The sequence below is a fragment of the Ursus maritimus genome, unplaced genomic scaffold, assembly GCF_017311325.1.
Source record: "Ursus maritimus isolate PB19 unplaced genomic scaffold, ASM1731132v1 scaffold_13, whole genome shotgun sequence".
Lineage (NCBI taxonomy): Eukaryota > Metazoa > Chordata > Mammalia > Carnivora > Ursidae > Ursus > Ursus maritimus.
The window spans coordinates 51,453,015-51,479,976 of record NW_024423675.1 but is presented as its reverse complement, the minus strand read 5'-3'; the positions used below and the strand labels follow the sequence as shown (position 1 = coordinate 51,479,976).

General features: G+C 38.3%; 1 protein-coding gene across 1 annotated transcript in view; it reads right to left on the bottom strand.

Moving 5' to 3' along the window:
- The window catches only part of GRM1 (glutamate metabotropic receptor 1), a 397,420-nt gene that overhangs the window by 60,322 nt on the left and 310,136 nt on the right, over positions 1 to 26,962 (bottom strand). Inside the window, 2 exon segments of the mRNA XM_040627927.1 lie at positions 93 to 261; positions 4,707 to 4,953. Of these exon segments, the coding sequence (XP_040483861.1) occupies positions 93 to 261; positions 4,707 to 4,953 (416 nt within the window).

Genomic DNA, 26,962 nt, shown 5'->3' with positions numbered 1-26,962 from the left:
TGGACAATCTTGTCTAAGAAAAATGTTTTTCTTTACATTGGCCCATCCAGGTGGCCTCCTCCTGTCTGAGAATGCATCTGTGGCCAGCTTACCTTAATTTGACCCTTTAAGCAAGGCTCACTGCACACAGATCGTACCACTCCACTCTTGTTCATTTGGATTTTGTAATCATCTATGTTCAAAACGCCTTCGTGCCAGGTTCCAACATGTACGTAGTCATAGCGATTAGCTTCTGTGTACTGCAGATTCATGATATCATACCTACGGAGAAAACAACACGTGTCTTGGAGAGTATGGACATGATGCAGAAAACAAAGAAATTTGGTAAACAGATATAATAGAAGGGAGATAAGAGCAAGAATCATCCCACGTTCTAATGCCTGTCAATATTTTATTTCGTTTCTAATGTTTCCTCTGATTTTCCAAAATGTGTGTTTCACTCTGTAGTCTCCGTGTATTGTCCATATCTGCTAAAGAATGTATTACTTTTGTGCGTTTCTCTGCTTATTCTCCCCCCAAATAATCCTATGTGTGCTGAGTTGATTACCATCTCCCTCAAATCATTATTCACTAAGTTATTCTTCGAACAAGTCATGATTCTTGAGAACATCAATTTCTTAACTTGATTACTTTCATTCTAATGTCCTTTTTCACATTCAGCTGTCATTTTCATTACACTGGATTAAAAGAAGTGAGTTTTACCACGACTGGAACCTATTTTAGGTGCTAATAAAGCAAGAAATCTGAGAAACACAGCTTTAATTAACAAGGATGTTGGGGATTTAACATCTTGAGCACTGACATTTAAACTGGCCTCTTCCCTGATTAGGACAAATATTTCTGAATCTAAATAATCGGTGTCAGTTACTCTAGTAATTTCAAATGCTGCAATGCTACAGTATGGCAAAATGTACATTTTGAAATCCTCACTGCAGCCAGAGTGTGCTCTGGGGGCCAGACCTCATCATTTTTCAGTGTGGGCAATGGAGAGCATTCTCCAAAGCGATGAAAAGAGCACAGGACTTGACATTAGAATGCGTAAGCTAGAATCTCTATTCTAACATTTTAGCAGTAGATTATACTACCTAGGAATGTCACTAAACTCTTAAAGGTTCATGGGGTTCTTGTGAGGATTAATTAGCATAAGCCATGTAAGAAATTATTTCACAATTGGGACAAATGCATCTGTAAGGCAATATCACTATATCATTCATATTTGTATTACTATGAATGCCCTAAAATACTCCAGTTATTTTCATTACCATAAGAAAACTGGAGAACAAAAGCTGTCTCTCTCAGTCATTGGAAATCCTTTGGCATTCTTCAATCTTTTCTCCATGTTGCTATTTACTCCAAGTAAACTATAACTCATGTGGCAGTTTCCCAAAAATGTATGCCTGACTCCCCCTTGCTGCTCTGCAAAATGGGATTCTTTTTGCCGCAGTACCTGTGCAGTTCTCACCGTTCTGCTCTAGAATATAAGAGGCATGGTCTCTTGCTCTTTGTGCTTGACCTGAAGAAACAGATGGTAATTACCTAACATGTATTCCTCTTCTTCATCTCCCAACCCCAACACCACCCATTTTGCAATTCTTTCTCCCTAAAGCCGACTTCGACTCAGAGTCCTTCTCAGCCCAGCACTCCAGGAAGCTACTGTCAACCTTAGTTGGCATCCAAAACCTACTGGCTATATCTGGCTTAGTTCTTTATCCAGACAACTAATATCCTTTGTTGGCTTTTCTGTCTGTTCTTAATGTGCAAATGCATTCTGCCACCAACAGGGTAGCTAGTGGCTTCTCCACATCCACATTCTGGTCATTTCTCTAAAGGGAAAGACTCTGGGAGAGAAAAGGAAATGTCCCCCCTACTTTTCCAGGAGAATGGAACCTACCAGATGAGAAGAGAAAATGGCACACCTAGAGCACATTGTTCATCTCTCTGCTGCTCTGTTGGCTAATAAATAAAGGTTCTCATTCTTCTTACTGTGGAGCCAGCCCAGCATGTTCTTCAGAGCGGCTCTCTAAGAGATATCCAAGTGGCTATTAACCGTGGGCTGATGGTTCCTACTCATCTTGCTGATCAGTGAAGCTAATCTACACCTCTAATATTTTTCCATTTTAAACTCATGGCTATAGAGCCTGTTGTGAATGTTTGGTGAATAATTTCCTTTTTCTCTTCCTGTAATTTTTATGTTTTATCCCATTTTGTTATTGACTCTCCTTATGCACTTTCAGTGAAGACTTTGGGGGCTATGCTAGCTTTAGGGTATCTTTTTCCTATAAATCAGTTTCCTAAGACTTATTTCAATCCCCGTTTGCTCTTCAATAGGAGAAACCAGTTCACACTCCATTAGCATTTAGAAACTGAAAAATTCATAATATTTTGGCATGAAAACACATTTTCAAAAAGTTCCAAAAGCCAGAGGACAAAAATACTGAGAGATACCAAGGGAAAAAACTGAGACACTAAACAGAGGCCTTCCCCTGTGCTATGTGTGTTAATGAACACGGCTCTTTTTTCTTGACCCCAGAGTCCCTTCTCGGCATGATGGCATTTATTTGGAATATCCTCATGCTGTAAATTACAATTTTATAGCATCCTCTCGATGCACTCAGTTTATGTTGCATGATGATTAACTAAAATAATTACATGAGGGACCAAGAGCATGAATGGGGGTATGAGAGGGGATGGAAGCAGAGGGAGGTGGTTGAAACAGAAGCTGAACACAGATTAAGCTGACCAGTTTCAAGCATGAGGAAATGATCCTTGAAAAGGAACCCAGGGGAAAGCTCATGATTTGAACATGTAATTACACATGGAGGATAAACAAGCTAAAACTGTGTGCCTATATTTTGGGTAACTTACAAATAAAGAGAGCAGGAGGAAACTCATATGTATGTCGTGTCTAAAAGGCATCTCATCCTGTGCTGGGCACACTGTGTACGTTGTCTTAGAGAATCATGAGGGAAGGTTTCCATTCCAAATCTGACAGTTTATAGAGCCCAGTTTCCAGTGGAACCCAGGGTGACAACCATGCGATTGAAGGAGAGAGTGCTCGGTGTTCTGAATCTTAGGTCCATTTGTTTCTTCTGGTACTGTTTCCCAGGGTGCCTGCCACCTGGAAGCTTTTGACATCCTTCAGGCCCTAAATCATTCCATCCACCCCACTCATATTTGGATGTACATCTCCTCCTACCTAACTGGCAGCCTGGAAGGAATCTGATAAATTCATCATTGTCCGAACATTGTCTGAGCAGTGTCTGAACACACAACTTTAAGCTTACATGAAAGGAAGAGATATGTTGGGAATTACTTAGGGTCAGATAGTCTCTTACGGTACCTTTGAAATGACATTAAGCAGGCTGCCAGCATCTTTGCCTAATTTTAGGATTAGCTAAAAGGCAGCGTGATGTGGCAAAAAGATTATAAGCATCAGATTCAGACAGCACTGCTTCTACCAGCTACTCACTGCATGAATTTAGGTGAGTTTCTTAGTTTCTCTGACACTCGGTTTATCATCTGTAAAAGAGGATAATGATATGCCTATAGCAATGAGGATTAAATGATTTGATGTTCCATTTTAACACAACATATGCTTTCCTAAAATTTCTCATTCTGCAAAATCATATACTGAAAGATAACAGGGCTTATGAGAGGAAAAAAAACCAAAAAACCAAGATTGTGGGCATACTGTATAGCAGCCAAGCTGAGGGCCTTTTTCTTTCCTGCAGCAGACTTTAATCTTCTACCACGATTCTGATTATCCCTTGCCTAGAAAAATTCATATGAACGAACACAACTGCTCTTTAAACTGACATCATTCTCTACCTCTCACATGTGAGCTAGCTGATATTATAAAAGCAGAGGTTGCAGAACAGACTGTATATAAAACGACTTAGGGAGAAACATATATATTTATTAGGTTTAATTTTTCTTTGATTCCTAATTCTTTGGACGCCATAGAGACTTGATACCAGAAAGAAAATTCTTTTCTTTTTTGTTTCAAGAGACATATTAGCAGGAACATAAGTTAGCCCAAGGAAAGGGGATACACAAAGAGGACTTAGCTCTCTTCATATATTAAGCTCTTTCTAAAAAAAGATTTAATTAATGTATTTATTTGACAGAGAGAGAGAGAGGGAGCATGAGCAGGGAAGAAGGGCAGAGGGAGAGGGAGAAGTAGACTCCCTGCTGAGCAGGGAGCCGGATGCAGGACTCTATCCCAGGACCCCAGGATCATGACCTAAGCCTCAGGCAGACATACAACAGACTGAGCCACCCAGGGGTCCCATATATTAAGCTTTTATTAAAATATTACACAACCAGCATAGCCTTGGGACCAATCAATCAGAAAGATGCGGGTCTGGTGCTGGGACTGCCAGGGAGGGGCCTGCTGCTCAGGTGTAATCTCTTCCGTTTCTTGGGCTTGTAGGAGGTTCCACGCATTCTGAGGGAAGGGCCAGGGTAATAGCTGAGTAGGGGGGTGGTACTGGAAGAATACAGGATTGTCGGTGTTTACCAATAAGTTTTGAATGTTTTATAACATAATTTCCATCGAAGATTAGCCCTATCTTTTGACCTTTCTAGTTGTATCTAACCTCATGACACCTGGAAACCATGGAACCAAAGGGACCCAGGTTGCCATCTGTCTAGCTCAGAGAGGATCACAAGGTTATTTGAACCCATTACAGAAAAGACTGCTTTACCTTCCAGGAGCATCCCCCTTCTCATCGAACCACACCTCCTCTCCAGACACACCGATGAATGTGGACTTGATGAGAAAGTCCAGGAGTTTGCTGCCGTCGATGGGCTTCATGGCATCACAGAGGCCCACATGGCCTGGGCAGAGGGCGTGGTGCATGTTCTGTAGCCCGTGAGCCATGGCATAGATGGCATTGATGACAAACCCCATCTTGCTGTCCTGGACATAGTTTTCTTCTAAGCTTTCATTGCCTGCAACACAAAAACACATGGTTGTGATAATTGTTTAATTTTCAGTGCTTTTCAGGGGTCTCAGAGGAAGGAGACCTCTGTTCAAGCCTTATGCATGTGACTAGTTCTAGTTCTATGTGCAAATAGTTTATTCAATTTTATTTTCTGAATTCAATAATGGTTTCATAACATATGAAACAAACACCATAGAGGTGAAAATAAAGAACTTTCAAATATTGCAAGGAAATCCTTAAGGAGCAGTGAAAATAATTCATTCCCTCTTGGCTCACAGAGACTTATATTAAAAGTCTCCCTATATCATGGTACTGGGAAAGTGTTTTTAATATCCTCTACGACAATTCACAATCTAGAATAACTCAGTTTGTGTATTACCTAAACCCTGATATTTTCTTTTGATGATTCCACTAACTTTATCATGTCTAGGGCCACAAAAACCCAGACTAAGAAGAACTAGGTAGTACGAATCTCTTCTTATATATGGTTGACAGTATAGAAATATTTGAATCAGATTTGCTGATTATTAGAAACTCAGGTATTTTTTCTTGATGGAAAAGTCATACTACACATTTAATTTTAGCCTTTAACATTTACCCGTGAATTTCAAAAACCTGCAACCATTTCTACCTATGTTACAGTGATCAAAAGTTCCCCAATTGCCAAGCAAGTTTACCAAGAATAGTATCAAGTTAGATAGGAGCTTCATATCAGAAGTCTAAACTTCAGGACTTATGTACGGATAAGAAATTCAAAACCCAACCGGATTTGTTGCAAACAGATAATAGGTTTGAAAAGCAAAATAGATTTGGAACACATCACTGGCATAATTCAGAGATTTTGTACTTAGTTCCAGAAATTTGCTTCTCTCTATGGCGGGCTTTCCCTCCCCTCTACCCCCACCCCCACTCCTAACCAATAGTGAGGCTTCTATGCTATGTATGCTCCAGGTGCTAGAAGCTGGGAAAGGTCATGAGTTCAGCCGTTGATGGGGCTGAGAAAAGCACAGGGCTCCTTGCACCCGCAGGCAGCCAACCTCTTCATTCCATCCTAGATGGGCCACTGGATCCCTGCTACAGAGTAGCAGAGAAGTAAGAGAAGGTTGTAGTGTTTGGAAGAAATGGTAAAGAGCTCTGACTTTGATGTTGAGCTTGAGATGAAATATGACATTTCTAAAAAGTAATTTTTTTTAAGATTTATTTATTTCAGAGACAGAGAGCATGAGTGGGAGAGGCAGAAGGAGAGGGAAAGAGAATCCCAAGCAGACTCCAATTTGGATATGGAGCCGACGTGGGGCTTAATCTCACAACCCTGAGATCGTGACCTGAGCCCAAACCAAGAGACAGATGCTTAACTGACTATACCATCCAGTCACCCCTAAAAAGTTATTTTTAAAAGCTTAACTATTTAAATATATTTTTTAAAGATTTTATTTATTTATTTATTTATTTATGTGTGTGTGAGAGAGAGAGAGAGAGCACAAGCAGAATGAGAAGCAGGCTCCCCATTGAGCAAGGAGGCTGTTGCGGGACTTGATCCCAAGACCCTGGGATCATGACCTGAGCCAATGGCAGATGTTTAACTGACTGAGCCACCCAGGCATCCTCACTTGTCTTTTTTTATATTATAAATTTTATATCATGCATAACCAACCTTTATATGTTATTGCTATGTTGTTTTCCTAGAATTTCAATTTTATCTTGGATTAAAAAAAATCATTTTTTCTTATTTTTTTCCCTCTCTTACCCACATCTAAACACTACATTGTTAGCCTGATGTTATTCCCCCTCTACTAACTATTTTATTTTACAGTGCTGCTTTATTTAAAATTTCTTAATGTCCTGATCAGAAAAAACAGGGCTTAATATATATATTCTATAACAAGGCAGGATCCACCACCTATTTGGGGTTAATTGTAAGTAAATCTATCAGATATTTATTCTGTGCTATCATATCCCTAACACTGTGTGAATGCATAATGGCATGCTATGGGGTACAAAAAGTTAATAAACTGATATTCATGCCCAAAGAAGTTTATAGTCTAGTTGAGGTGATGGGACATGTTCACATGCTTCAATTAGGCAACATGACCTGAGAGTATATAACAACAAGATAGGCTGAAATAATGACATGCTCAATTGTGAGACACAGAAACCGACCGGAAAGGGAAGTCCACGCTATAAAAAATGTGAATGTGCTAATTGTGAACTTCAGATTCACACAGGAAGAGAGAGTGCAGAGGGCCCTGCAGCCTTGCCTCTCAGTGGAGGGATTTTTTGGATGAGGAGCTGATCCTGGCAGAATCTAGACACCTACATGACTGGACTTCAAGGAGTTGCCAGGAATTTTCCATCAGCTGTCCTGGAATATTTGTTAGAATGTTCTCATCCCAGAGCCCACTTAGAACCATGTCCCACCCTGCCTGTAGGGTTGTACCAGCCCAGAGAGAACGCATCAGGGGAGGAAGAATCAATCTCTGTAGAATAAGACAATATTGTGTTTTTATATTTAATATTTTTTCTAGCTGGGAAAAAAATGGATAGTGAGAAAGAAACAATGGGAAAGGTATTATATAAATGAAGAGAGACTAGTTTACTCTTTTGTATGTGTATGTGTCTGTATAGTTTAAAATCCTATTAATAAATTCAGAAACCTGTCAGAAGCAGGAGATGTAATTAACTACTACCCGGAGAAGTCCTTTAAATTCCCCATGCTTAAGAGCCAGACAGCATGAATTTCCATCTCTAGGGTGTTGCTTACTAGTTATGGAGCTGGGAGCAAGGTCAATTTCTTCAGCTGCAAAATGAGGGTCTTAATATCCGTTTCGTAAGATTTGAAGGGAGGTAAGCAGAGTATAAGTACATAGATTTTAGTTTGTCCCATTCTCTCTTAAAAAAAGCTTGCTAACCTTAAACATGTTTAGTTTTGAAAATCATTTTGAGCTGTGTAAGTAGCAGGAAAAAAATATAGTCTGGGCAACAACTGCCCTTGAAAGATGGCCTTAAAGTCAGCTGGTTGGTTGAAAAGAAGGCCTTCAGCGTCTGTGATGACTTGGAAATCAGGAAAGATCATAGAAGTAGAGTGGAGACAGCACACTGTCCAGTTAACATTTCAGAGAAATAAGCATTTCTTCATTTCTTAAATATTCCTTAGATCACTACAGTATTTATTTTGAAGGTAGATTTTATGAAAGCTAGTTGTCTTCTCCATGGGGGTCTCTTATCTACTTTCTGTAATTGGATGGAGGTTAATATACCATCCATATCAGCCTTGACAAATGATCACAGTTATCAGCTGAAAATAATACCTACTTATTATCACACAGTTCTGTAGGTCAGAGAGCTCAGTATAGCATGGCCCAGTTGGGTCTTGTGTAGCATCGCATAAGAATGTGGGGATGGGGGTGCCTGGGTGGCACAGTTGTTAAGCATCTGCCTTTGGCTCAGGGCGTGATCCCGGTGTTCTGGGATCGAGCCCCACATCAGGCTCCTCTGCTGTGAGCCTGCTTCTTCCTCTCCCACTCCCCCTGCTTGTGTTCCCTCTCTCGCTGGCTGTCTCTGTCAAATAAATAAATAAAATCTTTAAAAAAAAAAAAGAATGTGGGGATGAATTCTTACCAAGCTCATTTAGGTTATTGGCTGAATTCTATTCTTTGTAGCGGTAGTGCCGGGGTCCCTGTTTCTCCCCTACCTGTCAGCCAGCAATTATTCCAATAAGTTTTCTACACTGTCCATATGGCCACTCCAAAAAGGTGGGTAGAGTCCCTCTCATGTTTTAAATCTCTCCAATTTATCCTTTTGCCACATTTTTCTGCTTTTAAGGCTCATGTGGTTTAGACTGGGTCTACATGGATAATCCAGAAAAATCCCCTTATTTTTAAAATAGACCCTTTAACCTTAATTATCTCTGCAAAGTATCTTTGCCATGTAACATAACATTCAAAGGTTGCAGAGATTTGGACATCAGCAGAGGGCCATTCTGCCTACTACAAAAGTTAAAAGCTATTACTCTTCATCTATTTTCAGAGCATACTGTCTTCCTAAAAAACAAAAACAAAAAAAAAATCACACTTCCTTATTTCAGTTAAATGATCTTGGTTACCCTTGCCATCTAACAGGCTTGGAATGTTATCCCTCAGAGGAGTAGTTCCTGGCATTTAACAGACACTGATTTGCCTCAAATATGTGCTTACTTGTTTTGGATTCTTGCCTAACACAAGTGACAAGTTTATCTTCCCATCCCTGCTGTGGTTCTCAGTTGTAGGGTCTATTTTCTAGATTACCAAATAGAAAAAAAAAAAAGTGTTTCTTATTGATAACCATATTTCATTAAACCTAAATATTTTTCTGTACGTATTATTTGGGACAATGGTCAGGAAAGTAATTAGAAATGGATTGTACTACATTTCCTGCTAATGTGGGCAAACACAGATGCTAAATCATCTGGTGTCATCAGTAGGATTCAGCTGGTAGGGGAGATTCTGGTTTCCTGATGAGGGACTGGTTCTGTCATTGAGGATGTGTTGCTCCCAGGAAGGAGTTAAGCTCCTCCTCATAGGGGGGCAAACAGTGGTTGCAATGGCTGTGAATAAATCCAAAGAACCCAGAGACAAAATCCTAAATCCTGAGGAGCTGATTCTTGTATCCATGATTTTTTACCCAGTTCAAGAAAATAATCATTGATTCATTCTTCATCTTTCCAATATTTATTTCCTTTAAGTCTAGAAAGACACAATGGGGAAAAGTCAGATCACACATTCTTATAAAATTCTGGTTCTTCAGGCTGATTTTCTCTTCCTCTCTTTGGCTCATTTCTCCTTCAACCATTTCACTGCTAGTTAGGAGTCTAAGAAACATGAACAGAAATGAAGAAATGAAATGCACAGGTACATCTGACCCTAATTACTGGTGTGAGATTTGGGGAATGAGAAGGTGAAAACCAGTGACCAGAAAGTTGCACTCTTTAGTCGTCCTTGCTAAATGCCAGTGACAGTCATCGATACCTGAGTGGCCCCATTCTCAACCTATGGATTACCTTTAATATAAACATCTGGGCATAATTAGAATCCAGATTATTTTTTAAGATGATGAAGCTGGACCCAGAAACATCTACTACCTTGTGCATAGCCACACAACACAAATATCATGTAAATTTTCTCAAACAATATCTAGAAAGTTGACCCTATTTTTTTCCTGGGTATATATGGAGATGTCAAAGCCAGAATTTGTTACTGAGTTACAGTTGCACTGAATAAGAATCAATATGAATAAGCTAAGACCAGAATGAAAATCTGCTATTCTCTCTTATACATGCTTTCCACCACTTATGTCTGGCTAGGTGTGGAACAGTCCTAGGGAAAGTGGGTATGCTGTACTGCAGTGGTTTTGTGTGCTGGAAAGCACCAGATGTGTCATTACTTGCATCTTCATGTGCTATTAGTGTGCCATGATACCTTGTTTCCCACTAATAAATCACCATAAGCTTGAGGCCTTTGTCTTGACAACCTTATTTTCTCTCAGCCCAAGACTATTCAATGGCCCTGGTGATATATGACCAGACCTCATCCTTGCTTGAATTCCTGTATACAGAATCCCTCTTCATTTGAAAGGCTTTTTCCCTTTGAAATTCAGCCAAAATTTAATGAGAAAACTTATCCATTATGCAGTCTTACTCTTAAAGCCAATATGAGTCTCCAGTTACGGAAATCTTGTAGGTACTATCTGCCTTCAGTTAGGAATAATTTAGAAATTGAATAAGAAATCCCTTTCATTGACTGACATTTTAAAGATTAAATCTGAAGCCTCTTGAACTTCATTATAGCTTCATGAATATTATAAGGCTTCAAAACTTGACTGTGGCTTTGAAACTCAGCCAGGAAGGTATCAATGGTGTTAAAACTTGTATTTATGTAATTCCCTTTCTTCCAACTGGTTTAAAGCACCCAGCACATTGTTTCGGTTTATCTCCATGACATGCACATAAGTTGTTAGGTAGAAGGTCTCACTATCTCTACTTTATAAGGGGGATCCCTAAGGGTCAAGGAAGTGACAGAAAAATACAAAAACACATACTTCTCTAGTAGATATTTCTAAGCTCTGAATCCCTCTCTGGGAAAGTTGCTCTCACTGCTGAGTTTCATCTTATTTGTATTACATTGTGTTAGCTATGCATTCAACCTTCAACTTCTGCTTCAGCCTGGTGCCCATATCCTGTGGTCCACTTCTCTTCATTTGCCCCACCCACTTGATTTCCATCAATAATCTTCCTACTCCAAGCCCTGGAACATCACTATTAATCTTTAAAGTGTGTGAGACTCTCCCAGGGTGCTCTGGGCCTCAACAATGGTGATGCTTTTTTAGTGGATTTATGATACAGCCCAGGAATCTTCATTTTAGCAGATACCTTTAAAGGGTCCAATGCTGATAGTAGTTAGACAAGTGCCTCACAATCAATCCTGATATGGGGTGGAAAAGTTGGAAAGATTTTTAGAATCTTGAGTCTATTAACTATGATCTAGTAGATTCCAGGCCACGTATCTTGCTAAGAAGCAGAACCTAAGGCAGAGATTCTTTTGCTAATGATTTATTGAGTTGTGTTCTCAAGAGAAAGAGAGGGAAGGGATCAGGATAGGGCTGGATAATAATCTAGCAATTTCTCAGCTGGAGAGAAGTTTCAGTCTGATCCCACAAATATGTTCTGGAATACAGATGGACCACAGAATTAGCAAGGGAGCCAGTTTTTGAACTTTAGAGTCAGACAGTCATTTGGCCAAGTGCTTCTAGGGGGTAAGAGAAGTGGCAGGGAGGTGCAGCCTTCCTGATGAGGCATTTCCAGGTTGTCTGAGAGCAATTTTTCATAGAAGGAGGTAGCTGGGGGTTGTTATCAGCATATCAGGACTATGAGTATTCTGGCTGGGAAGGATGATCTGGGTAGGGCACCAACAGTATCTGCTACATCCCTCAACTCAACAAGAATCATCTTTATTCCTCCTAGTCTTGATCTTGTGGCTTCATCATTTGCCCAATCCAATACTTAACTCTTTATATTTCTGTCTGAGTACTTTCCCTAGCAGCTTCTATGGTACCACAGTTGCTTAAAAACTTGTTCTTCACAATCCCCTTCCTACAGAGGGAAGTCCTGCCCTGGAACCAGCCCATTAAAAGGGTACCATCTCTGACCACTGTTAGTCTGCAGATGTCTACATGGCTCTTCCATGACTTCTTGTTTCCAACATGGGTTTTCCCTTTTCTGGTTAACTTACTTGCCTATCCCTGTCTCTATTTCCAAGAAAGACTTTCATGTTGCAGAACTCCAGGGGTACCGTTATCATTGAACTCTCTGAGAATGGCACCTTCCAGAGATGTGCAATATGGCAACCCAGGCAGTACTCCTTGGGAGCAGGGTTTTGCCTCCAGACTAGATTTCAGCAGAATTTGACAGCCCACTTCCCAGTCTTGCCCTCTCCCAGTCTTTCATTTCCCAGGTTCTGCCTGGTGGTAGTAGAAAAGCTAGGAATGCTTTTACTTCACTATGCCTGTTGCCTTCTACCATGTTTCCTCCTTTCATAAAAATTTACCAAAGGTTGTAAAATCATAAGAGGCCATCAAATGTTATTACACACTCCATTATATGGCAAACTAATTATAAAACTGAATGTTTCAATAAAATTACTCCACTTGGTAGAGATGTTGCTAAAAGGTTCATAGAACAAAGTAAATAAAGGAGCTAAGCTAAATGTGGAAAGTAAAGGACAGAGATATTAAGCTAGCTTCTCAGACCCTGGGATTACTGCCTGCGTATGACTTGACCTTCTCATAGAACTTGGGGTCTGTGTGTTATGGCAGAAATTCAGATAGCAACACTTCCAACAACTTTCCTTCCAGAAAATTCCTATTCTAAAGATACAGCACAATGATGTGCTTGGTAAATCAGACTTATATTTTTAAAATTTATTTGCAACAAAATTCACATAAGGGAAACAATTATAACTATTTGAACATACTATAATAAAACCATTATTTAATTTAAAACTAATCAGATAATTGACAGGAATACAAAATGCACAATAAAGAGAAAGGTCTACTCTAGTAACCAAAGCAAACAAAAAGTGTAATTTGCACCTATCAAAGTGGCAAATTTTACAAAATGGTAGTATGTAGTGTTGGTCAGGATATGGTAAAATGACCACTCAAATATGCAGCTGGTGGTAGAATGAATAGTATAGATTTTTGAAGGACAATTTTTTCAAAATACATCAAGAGTCTAAAGAAACACCTTGGCTGAGTAATTTTACTGCAAAAATTTATACTAAGAAAATGATCTGATATACAATGATACAAATATATGTGTACAAATAGGAAAATTAAAAGCTTTCCATATTCCTAACCCCCAACAGAGCAAATATTAGATAAATGTTAGTGTACATATATTTTTAAATACTTTATTTTTTTAAAGCAGTTTCAGAATCACAGCAAAATTGAGAGAAAGGTACACAGATTTCCCCATATACTCCCTGCCCCCATCAATGCACAGCCTTCCCTAGAATCAACATTCCCACCAGAGTGGTACATTTGTTATAATTTATGAACCGACACTGACCTATTATTATCATCCAAAGTCCATAGTTTACATTAGAACTCACTCTTAGTGGTGTACAATCTATGGGTTTGGACAAATGTTTAATGACCTGTATCTACCATTATAGTATCATACAGAGTATTTTCACTTCCTTGAAAAGCCTGTATGCTGTGTTTATTCATCCCTCCCACCCACCTGAACCCCTGGCAACCACTGATATTTTTATTGTCCCTATAGTTTTTCTTTTCCACACTGACACTTAGTTGGAATCACATAGTGTGTAGCCTTTACATATGGGCTTCCTTCACTTAGTAATATGCATTTAAGTGTCCTGCCTGTCTTTTCACATCTTAATAGCTATTTCCTTTTGCCACTGAAAAATATACCATTGTCTAGACGTACCATAGTTTCTTTAGCCAATTGCTAGTATATTTTTACGATGGAAGAGAAGGGCCCCATTTTATTGGGCTCTATTAGGTATGCTATAAATTGACTTTTTCAATGGTGATATAATCTGAACTCAAAGTTTGGAGGTTTGGAGAGCAGGAAAGTTTGGAAAAGATGGAGCAGGGTTGAAATAACTTGGGTCTAACAAGGTCAGGTAGAACAAGGCTTCTGTGTGGCCTATCCCAGGCTGTAACAAGGCTTCTATGTGGCCTATCCTTGGCTGTATAATTCTGAATTTGGTTTGAGATTCAAACCCCAACTAACTATAGGAAAACATTAATTTTGCTTTGTTTGCCTGTTTAAGTTCACCTATTTTCCTCAGGACCTCATGGGTGTCACTGGGTTAGAATAAAACTCCTGAGCTTATGCATATTGAAAATAGTCACTGAGAACTGGACAACCATCTAGGAAAGTAAGGCCTAAAAAGGAGCGATGGTGCCAGAAAGAAGCCTGAGACTTCTGTACTAAAAGCCTGCCGGGACTCCCTTTGACTTATTACTTTGTCTAAAACTCCCTGACTGGCTACTTGAAGTTCAATAAATAATAGCTAGTACTATTGGTATCTTTATTAGCTAAATTATTATAAAAGCTTGAGTTTTTACTGTTTCCTCCACACCGTGTATTTGTACCTCTGTCAATATTGCTATGCAGGAAGCCTCTTCTTCCTTGCTTCATTCAGTGTTTTACACCTGCTTACCAGCAGTCTGTGTCCAAACTCCTGCATGAAGCCTACCTGGAATTTTATGTGATTGATTCCTTTTCTAAGTTCTCATCCTTAGAGTTGGGTCCACACAATTTGACTCTTTAAAATGTACAAGCAGCACAGAGTCCAACATATGGAATGAGCACCATGGACAGCTGAGGATTTTCAAAATGAGAATGCAGTCATTACAGTATTAAATTCTTTTTCTGTTAAATAAATACATAAGCTGCATTATCATTAAAATTTTATTTTGAAAGATATTAAAAATTCCTATTATTCCAGGTACTAACATCTTCCTCCCCTCAGACAATTGAGTGGATATGAGCCTTGAACAGCTCTCTTCCTACAACACTCAGTTCACAAGCTTAAAATGGAACAGAATTTTGGTTTTATCTTTTCAGTGATTTGAAGAACTTTCTCACTGCTTCAGACTGAAATAATTGCCTGAACTTCCCAACCTTCATTTTTCCCATTTATACACAGCTTCTTATTTTATTTCTACAGATGTTAAGAGCTCCTAATTTGACTAATGTATTAAGTAGACACTTCATCTATATTACAGTTTACATTCAATAATCTCAAGTAATAGCTTATAGTCATCACATCAGGTTTCCTTTTGAATGTTCTCAAGTGTATTCTAGTCACCATCAATAATAATAAAGCCTCAGTTAGGTCATGAACCTTCTCCTGAGCTGTCACAGTCATTCACTATGAGAAACATTGAGATAATGTAGAAGACAATTGTCTAAATAACTCTTATTACTGCATGGAGACAAGCAAGCTGTGTTTCCATTGCAGGTGGAGTCTATTCTGACAATATGATGGTGGCTTTGTAATTGGCAGTAGAAATAGGGGATGTGTTGTGGTGGATTTCTGGCAGCATAATGGCCCCCAGCTATCCTTGCTCTTTGTATACAAGCTAATCTGGGCTTCTAAATCTTCTATCTCCATCACACTCAAGGAAGCCAGGGGCAATGGAAACTCACCAATAAACCACGTGTCCCTTGGTACACAATACAAGCTTTTTCCCCTGGACTTATATAACTTGAAAAAAATACACCAGTGTATTTTTATGCTGTTTCAGTCTATAGGAGCAGTTGTAGACATATCGGGTGATTCTGATTCAGCAGTTATGGAGGAAAGTGAAATCATTGCTGCCTTCACTTTATAGTTCTGTGAACTTTCAGGGGGCACAATTGAAAAATCAATGCCAAATGTTCTTGAGAAGATACTTTTAATGGGTTTCCTTTTGACCTCACCACTAGAAGCAGCTGTCATATTTGATCAATGTGGCAGTGTCATGCTGATCAATCTCTTCCCTGGTTTATCCTTCCCAAATGTTTCTGAGCATATACAGGGTGAATATATAAGCCTTGGTTCCAGTGCTCATTTGTCAACAAACTAATCTCTACATTGGCTTTTTTTTTTTTTTCCTTAAGAAAGACAGAGAGAGAGAGAGAGAGAGAGAGAGAGAGAGAGAATGCTGGCAGGGAGCGGCAGAGAGAGAGAGAGAAAATCTTAACCAGGCTCTGCACCCAGCATTGGAGCCTGATGCGGGGCCTGATCTCAGGACCTAAGCTGAAATCAAGAGTTGGATGCTTAACCACTTGAGCCACCCAGGTGCCTCACCACATTGGCTTTCTTATCCCTAGTTAAGGGTGGAATTTATCTCCACTGTTGCCTTTTTGTTCCTAGTTATGAAAGAAATCAGTGAAGGGGGACTAATGCCATGTTTCTAACCTCATCCAGAGTACTGTGACAACTTAGCATGGCTTGTGTTAATGAGAAGGAGGCTTCCCCTTTTTATGTTAAGTTCATTTGAAGAATGCTGCAGAACATCAAGCTTCAAAATAGTATAGTACTTTGAATGCACACATGCATCTACTTAACCCAAAGCATGTGCAAGCATGGGCATATGCGTGCATACCACATACACACATATGGTCAGAAAGAGTTCTAGTATCACTCAATTTTACACTTGAAGCCAGGATTATCCTCAAATTACATAGGCTTTGGTATAAATCTAGCACATCAGCCCGGACTTTTCCTACTTTCATGATAAGTTTTAGGTATCTATCCCTCATTCCTTCAATCTAGCCTTGGTTATGACTAATCCTGTCCATTATTTCTGCTGTCTCAATTTGAACCTTAGTGGGTGTCAAGACTTCTGTGTTCTTCCTTCTCTCTAGAGGTGGATACTTGTTTATCTGGTTTTGAGAATCAGATACATTAAGAGGTGGTCAAGCACATGTACCTCATCTAAATTCCAAGTCCTAATGAAAAATAATTGGTTTTATTACTCTGGAAAAAAGTCCACTTTGGGTACAAAAATGAACAAGGAATAAGTGTAGACAGAGCATCATGTTGAACACATTTGTGTTTGTCTCATATGCCCTCAGCTAAGAACACCTAGAAGCCATGAGGGAAAAATCTTGATATGTTGCCCAATTATTTCAGTAGAACTGAATCCCATGATCAAGGCACCATCCAAAAACGGTGTAACACCTGGCATCCTAGAAAGCAAAATTCCCATGAAACACTAAAAAAGTCCCAGCGTCAACAGAAATATTGGCCCAGCGATGTTAAATTCCATATGCTCCTCAAATGCATTTTTTTGAGGAGTGTGATTTGATGAGATTGAGCAAGGTCAGTTGGCAAAGACCCGAACCCTATAGTCTAGGTTAGCAGTCCAGGTTAACTACAGGCACAGACAATGGGTGCTACTTGAAATAATTCCTTGTGGTACATTAAGAGTCCCCTCTAAGTTTGTTCTTATCCTGTGACTTCCAAACTGTTATTACCAACCAAGACTATATGCCTGTCTCAAGGGCTCTTGTTTAATTAGATTCTTAAGTTAACCTCTGTGATTATTTCCCCCAGAATAGAAGGTACACTCCCAGCTAAGCACACGGACAATTGTGTCTAGAAGAAATGACCCTGGAGTTGTCTGGGAGCTAAAATAAAACCTTAGTAAATCAGTTCATAGTTTCTTGTGACTAGGTCAGCCTGAGGGTTGTAGAATCTAGTATATTGATTCTTAGTGGTGTGTTTCTTTCCAAATAGTTTTTGTCTGTTCTTTTTTTAACTTTCCCAATGTAGTAATGAATGGAACATCTATATGAGAGAGCCATGCAAAATACTCTGCCTCTATATCAACATGTTCCATGTGAAATAAATCATGGTGACCTCACCATGTGATGAAATATGTGGAAGTCCTCTTCATAATAAGATTATATAATCTACAAACAAGGGCATATTTTATTTTTCACACACAAACATTTATTAACGTGATGGTAAATACCACATCTTTCCATGAACCTGCTGAGTAAAATATCACTGTTGGATTACAACTAAGCAAGAGACAGAGCAACATAATACTTAAGAATGAGAACTCTGGAGTCATACCAGCTGGGTGTCAGTCTAGTCTCCACCACTATCCAGCTATGTGATCTTGGACAAGTCATTCAACCCACTAGCCCCTGGATTTTTTGTGAGTAAGCTGGAGACAGTAATATCACTGATTTCATAAGTCATGGTGAGGTGGATAAGATAATATATGTAAAGCACCTGATTAAGTTCCTATCGCATAGCAAGCATTTGATCATGCTTATCTCTGTACGTGATGCTGGGTCAGGTTTGATTTAATTCTTGCACATTTTTAAAACAAAGTTTGTATTTTAGAAAAGTTTTAAAGAAAAGTTGCAAATTTTTATCAGGGAGTTCTTATATATTCTGCACCCAGTTTCTCCTGTTGTGAACATTTCATATTGCCACAATTAATGAGCCAAGATTAGTACATTATTATTAACTGAATTCCATATTTTTTTCATATTTCATCAGTTCTCCTTTTTCTGTTTCAGGATCCCATTCAGGATATCACATTACACTCATTTATATTGTCTCCTTATAGTTCTCTCAGTTGGGACAATTCTTGAACTTTCCTTGTTTCTGATGACCTTGACAGTTTTTAAAACTTGTGGTCAGATATTTTATAGAAGGTTCCTAAGGCTGAGTTTGGCTGGTGTATTTCTCATTGTCAGACTGAGATTGTAGGTTTTGGGAGAAAGACCACAGAGATGAAGTGTCTTTCTCAACACAATATATTAAGAGAACACCCTATCGATTTATTACTGATGATGTTAACATTGATCACCTGGCTAAGATAGTATACTCCTTTTAATGCTATGCTCTTTGAAAGCAAGTCACTAAGTGTATCCCACACTTAAAGGATAGGGAATTATTTGCCACCTTCTTGAGGACAGGGCATAGTTTTTTTGGAATTCTTCTGTATAGATTTGTCTCTTCTCCCCCATTTATTTTTTTAATTTAATAATTTATGTATGTGAACATGCACTTGTGAGTATTTGTATTTTATACTTTGGGTTATAATTCAATACTACATTGCTTATTTTGTTGCATAAATTGTTCAGCTTTGAGAAAGCTTTGGGCTTTGATAGTCTTTCAGTTGACTCTAGTGTCCCTTTAACATATATCTTGTTTTGTTTTTTGAGTACTTCCTTACTTTCTGGCCCTGCAAGATGCTCTAGGCTCATCTTGTACATTTCCTGTCCCAGCCCTACAATTGTGTATTTCTCCAAAAGAGTCCTGATCCTTTTTATTAGAGAATGGTATTAGAAACCAAGACCTGGGCACTGGGTATGCTTGTTGCTATCTGGGGATTGTGGCTTCAGCCCACGAGCTGGGAAATATATGTACACCAGTCCACATTTAAATATATACATATATAATTATTTCTATATAAACTTATCAATATCTATATTAAGCTGAACTTAAATTCATGCAAATGCCTCCAACTTGATTCCAGTACCACATGGTTTATTCCAGTTTTCCCCCTTTGCTTGTCTGTATCTTCCCACTCCAACTGTGATAAACTTGGCTTCTACCATCTGCCATGCATTTATTTATTTGTTCAACCTTGGTGCATGTACAGCTATTTCAGAACTATTAACCCGTACTCCATGAGAAACAATTTGGCCAATTAGAGTATATTGCTTATATTCCATTTCTGAATATAATTTTAATAGACTCAGAATCAGCCCTGTGACCTCTCAAGGAAGTCCTTCTTATAGAATCTGTATTTGGCATTCTTATTTCTATAAATATGCCATTTACAACCTGAGCAAAGCAGTTGACATCCAAGCACATTTGCATAAAGTCTGCACCCCGTATTTGTTTTATCAACAGATTCTGCTAAGAATTCCTTTCTTTTATGCACTTGACAACATTAATCTTAAAATCTACTCTTTCAATTTCTGTGACACATATTGACTAAAGTCTCACTAGCTATGAGTTCTTATTGGGGCCTTAGGAATTCCAAATTTGATTCTTTAAAGAAATGCTGTTGGGAGACACCACATAAAAAGCAATATGCCACTCAAGAAATCCCAATAGTTGCAACATTGGGACAGACAGTATTGTGATCTACATGGGCTGTTGTCTACTTACAGTATCAACATAAAATATCAACTAATAGTGACCCAGGAAAATGAACCCTAAATTAAAATCCATAATATATCTCATTCTCATTCTCAGGTGGTACAGGCATGGTAATAAACTTTATGACCTATATTTAAACCCTGGACTCTGTTTAGAACATGATAGGCTTCTATTCCAGGCTTCCAATTTACTGCTTGGCATATGAATTCTAAGGGAAAGGCTGAATATGTCCCAAAGTATACTTTTTTATGTGTAGTATTTTGTCAAGTTATAGATACTAATTGTATTAATAAGAAGTCAATTATGAAAGTGGAATTAAGATGCCAATGCCATATAATTCTATGGTATTGCTTTCGCAATGAATAAGACTCTATATTGCCTACCAGAAAATGTTATGTTAGATCCTAATTAAATAGGTCAGAGATCAGTAGAATATTTATAAATAGCTCTTGTATTTCTGCAAAATCCACTCTAACCTATTAGCTCAGTCCAACCACAGCAACATAAAACTAGACGTACTTTAAAAAGGATAAACCGTTGACAGGAACTCAAAATGGACCACAATAACATTAAATCATGGAACTCTCTTACATATGTAAAAGAAAGCATGTTTCCTATCACCCACAAATAATTAGAAATGGGGCTACAAGCATAGATATACCTTCTTAGATTTGATAGAGGCCCAGAGAAATAGGCAAGGATTCTGACCCAGCAGGTTGTTGAGAAGAGAGTTGGTGCCTGATGAATTTTAACAACACTTTAACCTCCCACAGTGGTTAAAGCAGCCAGCTCTCTGTAACATACTTTATCTCTATGATTACCTGCCAAATGCTTACTGCAGACCTACAAAGATTAGTTACTCCAGGGGGGGTGGTTTATAACTTCATGACAGCATTTTGTGCCAGATCAATAATAAAGGCAAAGGCACATAGCAAGCTGCCCTTGTTTTCTCTGAACTACCCCTCTAGTTCAATGGAATGTTACTGACTGATCCTCAGCGTCATTTAAACACAGCAGCAATTGTCCTTACTTGTTTTTCACATACACTATAATTTTTTGAACGAATTACCTAAAATGCAATCGTATTTTCAGGAAATTGAGGCTTACCATATATTATCATCAATTTGCAGGGAGCCTGCTGTTCACGTGTCATATTAAGTGGGAGATTTCTCTCTTAATAAGATTGTGATGGTGTATTTAGAAAAATATCTGTGCTGCTCACATATGTTAAAATCAGGGGTTTAAGCAATAGAAATTCAACTAATAATAACAGTGATAATAACATATGCTCGATTAAGTGAACCTTCCTTTCTTCTCTTCTATCCCACATAGGAGTTCATTTACATTTTAATAAACTGAGCAGAAAATAATGAGGGGTCATATTTTTCTGTGGTGTGAACAGAGAAAACTTTTTAGGGAAGAAGGAAAATATAGAGTCAGAGGAAACAAAAATTCATAGATCTTAGACTTGAGCATGGACATAGCTAGAGAGTTGTGAATCTCATCACAAATTCTCCCTAGAAAGGCATAAAGAAAATTTAGTTGCCCAGGTTTTCAAGAAAAACTGAGGGCACTTTTGTCCTTTGAGGTCATTATTTTTAAAATGATTTGATTAATCTTCCTTCAAATTGATCTAATATTTGGGTCATTTAGAGGAATATGAATTTTATTTTCTTAACAATATAAACTAATACAGCCCTTTCTATTTTGATCTAAATTGAGATTGTATCAAATGATGTATTGAGTATTAATGCTTTCAGATAGAGAGGCAGTGCAGAGTTATAAATGCCAAGAAATCAGAGTATTTTCTCTGGGACAGTTGTGTTTACCATTGTTTCCCAAAATACTTCCTTGTTTTATGATGAGATAGAAGAATGCCGTTTTGTTTCTTTTTAGTTTGAGGTTAATGCTGAGGGTTTAAATTTTAAAAGGCAACACAACTAGATTTATGCATATTGGTGGGGTTGCTCTAATGGAATAGAACAGTCATAAACAAAAGTACTCCACTGCAGTTCAACATTCTCTCAATCTATATTCTTTGTCCTCTTGCTCCGGGCATTCAAACTGGGACAATATTATTAAAAACTCAGAAAAAATAAATATCAAACTGATTGCTTTTGTTAACAAATATCTTGTTTGTTAGGGGAGTTCTCTAGCAGTTGAATAAAGCTGATACTTGCAATGCATAGTGCCACTTGGCAGGAACCAGCTCCAGCTCTGGAAGGCTACTGCCTCTGTACTTACTAGCTGTGTGACCTTAAGTTCAGGACCCCTGGGATTTCAGTGGGACAGATAATGTACTTCCTTCCCAAATTTGATACAGCTAGGAAGTAGAACCAGGGGTCAAACAGATGAGGATAAAATATGCTTTATTAGTAATGTGACTATATATATAAAAAACTCAAAAGAATTTATTGAAAATTAGAATTAATAAATTAATTTAGCAGGCTTGTAGGCCAAAATACAACTATCAAGAGTGTTTCTATACACTAGCAACAAACAATTTAAAATTTTTTTTAAATATACCAATTGTTGCTGCATAATAAAAATCAAATACCTAGGTTCTGCCCACTGAAAAACTACAAAACATTGCTGGGATGAATTTAGGAGGCTCTAAATAAATGAAAGCCTTCTGGACGTGCTCTAAGTCATGATCTGGGCAAGAGTTACATGGGTATGCGCTTATGTAAACATTGATTGATCTGTACAGTACAGATTCCTGCACTTTACCATATGTGAGTTTTACTTCAATTAATTTTTTTAAGATTTTATTTTTAAGTAATCTCCACACTGAATGTGGGGCTTAAACCTATGACCCTGAGATCATGAGTTGCATGCTCCACAGACTGAGCCAGCCAGGCATCCCTAAAATTTTTTTTCAAGTTAACAACAACAACAGCAAAAAAAAAAAAAAAAAAAAAAAAAAAAAAAAAACTAAAAAAAAAACAAAACAAAAAACTAACTAACTGAAAAACAGATAACCACACTGGATTAAGGACATAGATTAGATATGTGGCCCAGACAGACTTTTCACTACTTGATCTTAGAACTAGAGAGATTCATCTGTGTAGCCTACTGGCAGGCTGCACAACGACAGCCAACAGCTACCCAAGGCCTCAGAACGAACCAGAACCTTTGAGCAGTGTCAAGTGATTGTCTCCAAATGAGAGAGCAAGGGGCAGAGCTGAGCATGCCCAGTTTTTTCTTAAAAATAAGTCACTCATCTTTTCCCATTAGGTAAGTCAAAAGACCTGAGGTGCTACTTAATAAGAAGTCTCTTCAAGTGGAAGCATTAACTGAAGGGAAAGAAGAGAAAGAAGCATTAATTGAAGGGAAAGAAGTCCCCAACTGTGATTTAACTTTAGTCTTCACATGTGTAAAACAGTGATCCTACAACCTATCTCACATAGTTGTGTAAAGAGTAGAAAGATAATCTATGTGAATGGCTTTGCAGTAAATGTAGACTTGGAAGAGCAAAGTGTAGAAACTTTAGAGGGGCAAGAGAGCCCTAAAAGATAATCTGATCCACTTGTTTTTTGTTTTTTTTTTTAATTAGGAACTGAGACCCAAGGAGGTCTAGACCCTTATCTAAGTTCCCTGGCTTTTGGAAATGTACTTTTGACATACTATAGAAGCACTGCGTCTGGGTCCTGTGTGTTCGTGTGCCTAGAGTTCTTTCTGCTCTACCGCTCTACAGAATAGCCATCCTCACTGGCAGCAGAAAGAATCGCCAACCCTTCCCCCAACCACCGGGAATTTCCTGTGTTCAGTCGCTTCCCACCCCCGTGGCGGTCTTGTGTGCTGCTCACTCAGGCAGCAATTTGTAGCCCTTGTTGTGCTTTAGCAGTTAGAACAAGACTGCTGCTTAGAATCAAGGTAGCTATTTTCACAATCCACTCTGAAGTAGTTAGGCAGGTATTCTTTTGAAGGTAAGTAAACACAGTCAACTACAATTATTTGATTCCATTTATTCTATTAGAAAACGTAATGATTTAATGATACCCTAGTGGTGTATAACACTTAACGCACCACAGAAAACGGAATCATAAAATCCCCTTCTCACTAAAAACTCTGCGACGAGTGTTATGAAAAAGCACTAAAGCCCAGGGAACCACAGTGTTTTCACCTTCCCACCAAGTGACAATATTATTAGTTTGGATTCTCTATTCACTGGTCATGAAAATATAGGATTTGGGGGGAACAGGAAAACCTGTAACATATTCTGTTTGTTCAGTGATAGATCCTTGCAGCATTATCTGAGACAGTTGCTATGGTGAAGAAAATGGTCCCGCAAAGTCCAGATGATTTTCTATGTTGCACCTTCCCAAATGCTAGTTCCTACTGAGCAGGGGTAGTAACTGGAGGGAGAGTTCTTCCTGATGGTGGCACCCCCTTCATGTGCAGACCCAGTGGACTTGCAGGGTAGGGAAGTGCATGTGCTCGCTTCAGATTTACAAATGCACAAGCTGTTTGTGTTTATTTTGGAAAGGCATGTGAATTACAAATATTTCCTGAAAACATGTGCCTAGCCTCCTGGCTGGCTGTATGATGAATACTGACAGGATGAGCTTCTTTGTCATCGTATGCTGTTAAAAGATTGGGTGTCAGTACTTCTACTCAGAAAGATAGCTGTGCACATCTGGAAGGATCTTAGGGAGAAGTCCCAAACCACTTTGACAATGATACTGGTACACAGCAGGACGTCCTCTCCTCAGCCATCAGAAAAGTGCCATTTCTGTAGATTTCTGTATCTGCGCCCACACTGCCACTCAATATGACAGAAAGAACAAGGATCAGGAGGGCGTTTGGATACCACGGCTCTTTCTTCACTTGTAAATGGTAAGATTCATGTCTATTTGACAAGATTATCATAAACTCATTATTTGAATACTGTAGAAACAATCCAAAAAATAGTAGCTGGTATTAATTTGTATATTTCCCATTAACATTAGATAAATGTAAAATTATTTAAAATTGACAAGAATAGTCTACTGTTTATTGTACATATATGTATATATATGTATATATACAAAGTACATGTATTTTATGTTACATGAATGGGTAATATATGTATCTATATTACCCATAATAATATACAGGTAGAGGCCAGCATGGCTCAAGAAATGTGTCACTGTTTGACCAGTTTGTCTCGTTTATACCTGTGCTTCCAGAATCATTACTTCACTCTTGAAAGTGGCCCAGTTTGGACAATAAGCTATATGATCGCCTTAAATAAGGATCAAAAGGAAAATATTGATCCCAAAGAAATCCAAGAGCAATTACAGCCTCGGTGCTTACAAATAACACATCTACTAGACAACCATGGCTTAAAAAATTTGTACTGGGGGCATCAACATAATTTTGAAAATATATAATAAATCTTTAATAGCAGTTACCAAACAAAAACAACAAACTCAGTGGTTGTAAGGCTTGCCCCTAATAGAGAATTTTCCATGAAGAACACCAGGTGTTTATTCTCATATTTTCCCGCAGTTTGTCCCTGCGTTGACTTTAATAGCTGCAACTTGAATCAGGTAGTTTTTTATTGACTAGAACCTCTAAGAGGCTGCTGCATTGAAGGTTCTTTTGCCTCTCAATTTTTGTCTGGTTTGTTTTTTCTTTTTCTTTCTTATTTTCTCTTTCTTTCTTTCTTTCTTTCTTTCTTTCTTTCTTTCTTTCTTTCTTTCTTTCTTTCTTTTATTCCTGGTAACTTCTCTAATTCTAGCAGCTTTAACATTTAGCTCCAGCACTCAGAGGTTTCAAATGGTCTCTAAAGCCTTGTTTAAAACTTACTGGACAGATGACATTAATTTATCTCTTTAATATGCTAATATGAAAGAGAGAGAAAGGAAACTAATAAAAGCTGCTTCTTCCTCTCCTCCCCCTGCTCATGCATGTGTACATGCTCTCTCTCTTTCTCTTTCTCTCTCTCTCTCTTGCAAAAATAAATAAATAAATAAAATCTAAAGAAAAAACACAAATGAAAACAAATTTGATAAGATGTTGGGAATGTCAGCTATATTCCTATGGAAACAGTAAAAAGATCAGTGGTTGTCAAGGGCTGGGGGGAGTGTGGACTGATGAGTAGGCAGAGCACAGAGGATTTTGAGGGCAGTGAAAATACTCTGTATGATCCTATAATGGTGGTATATGTCTTTATACACTTGTCCAAACTCATATAATGTACAACACCAAGAGTGAATCCTAATGTAAACTGTGGACCTTGAGTGATAATGATGGGTTCGTATAGGTTCACTGATTATAAGAAATGTTACCACTGTGGTGGAGGTGTTGATATGGGTCAGGCAATGGGTGTGGAGGCAGGAAGTATATGGAGAAATCTGTGTGCCTCCTCTCAATTTTGCTGTGAACCTAAAACTGCTCAAAAAACGAAGTCTGAATTAAGAAAAAAAAAAGAAAAAGTCATCAAAAAACAAAACAAAAATAAGAAAAGGACACAGATTCTCTCTGGAAAGTTCTCCCTCTGTCTCTTTAGTTATTCCCCAAACTAAATAAAATGATTGTATCTAAGACAATCAAAAGGTTCTTTTCACAGGAAAATAGAAACCAATACACCGTGAATCTTTAAAATTTTCCTTCCCAACAAGCGGATTTGAAGGGAAGCACAGCATCCCTCCGTTGCTTAGTCATGACCACACATCCATTCCTTCTTCATTCAAGAAACTTCCTGTTGCACAATTTGGTAAACCAGCTTTGTAGTTTATATAGTTTTGCACTATTTTTACCCCTGAAGCTAATAAAAAGCTTGCTTGACATTGACATGGTAAGTTGGTCAGGATGAACACTTGGGAAATTTGAGAAATAACTTGT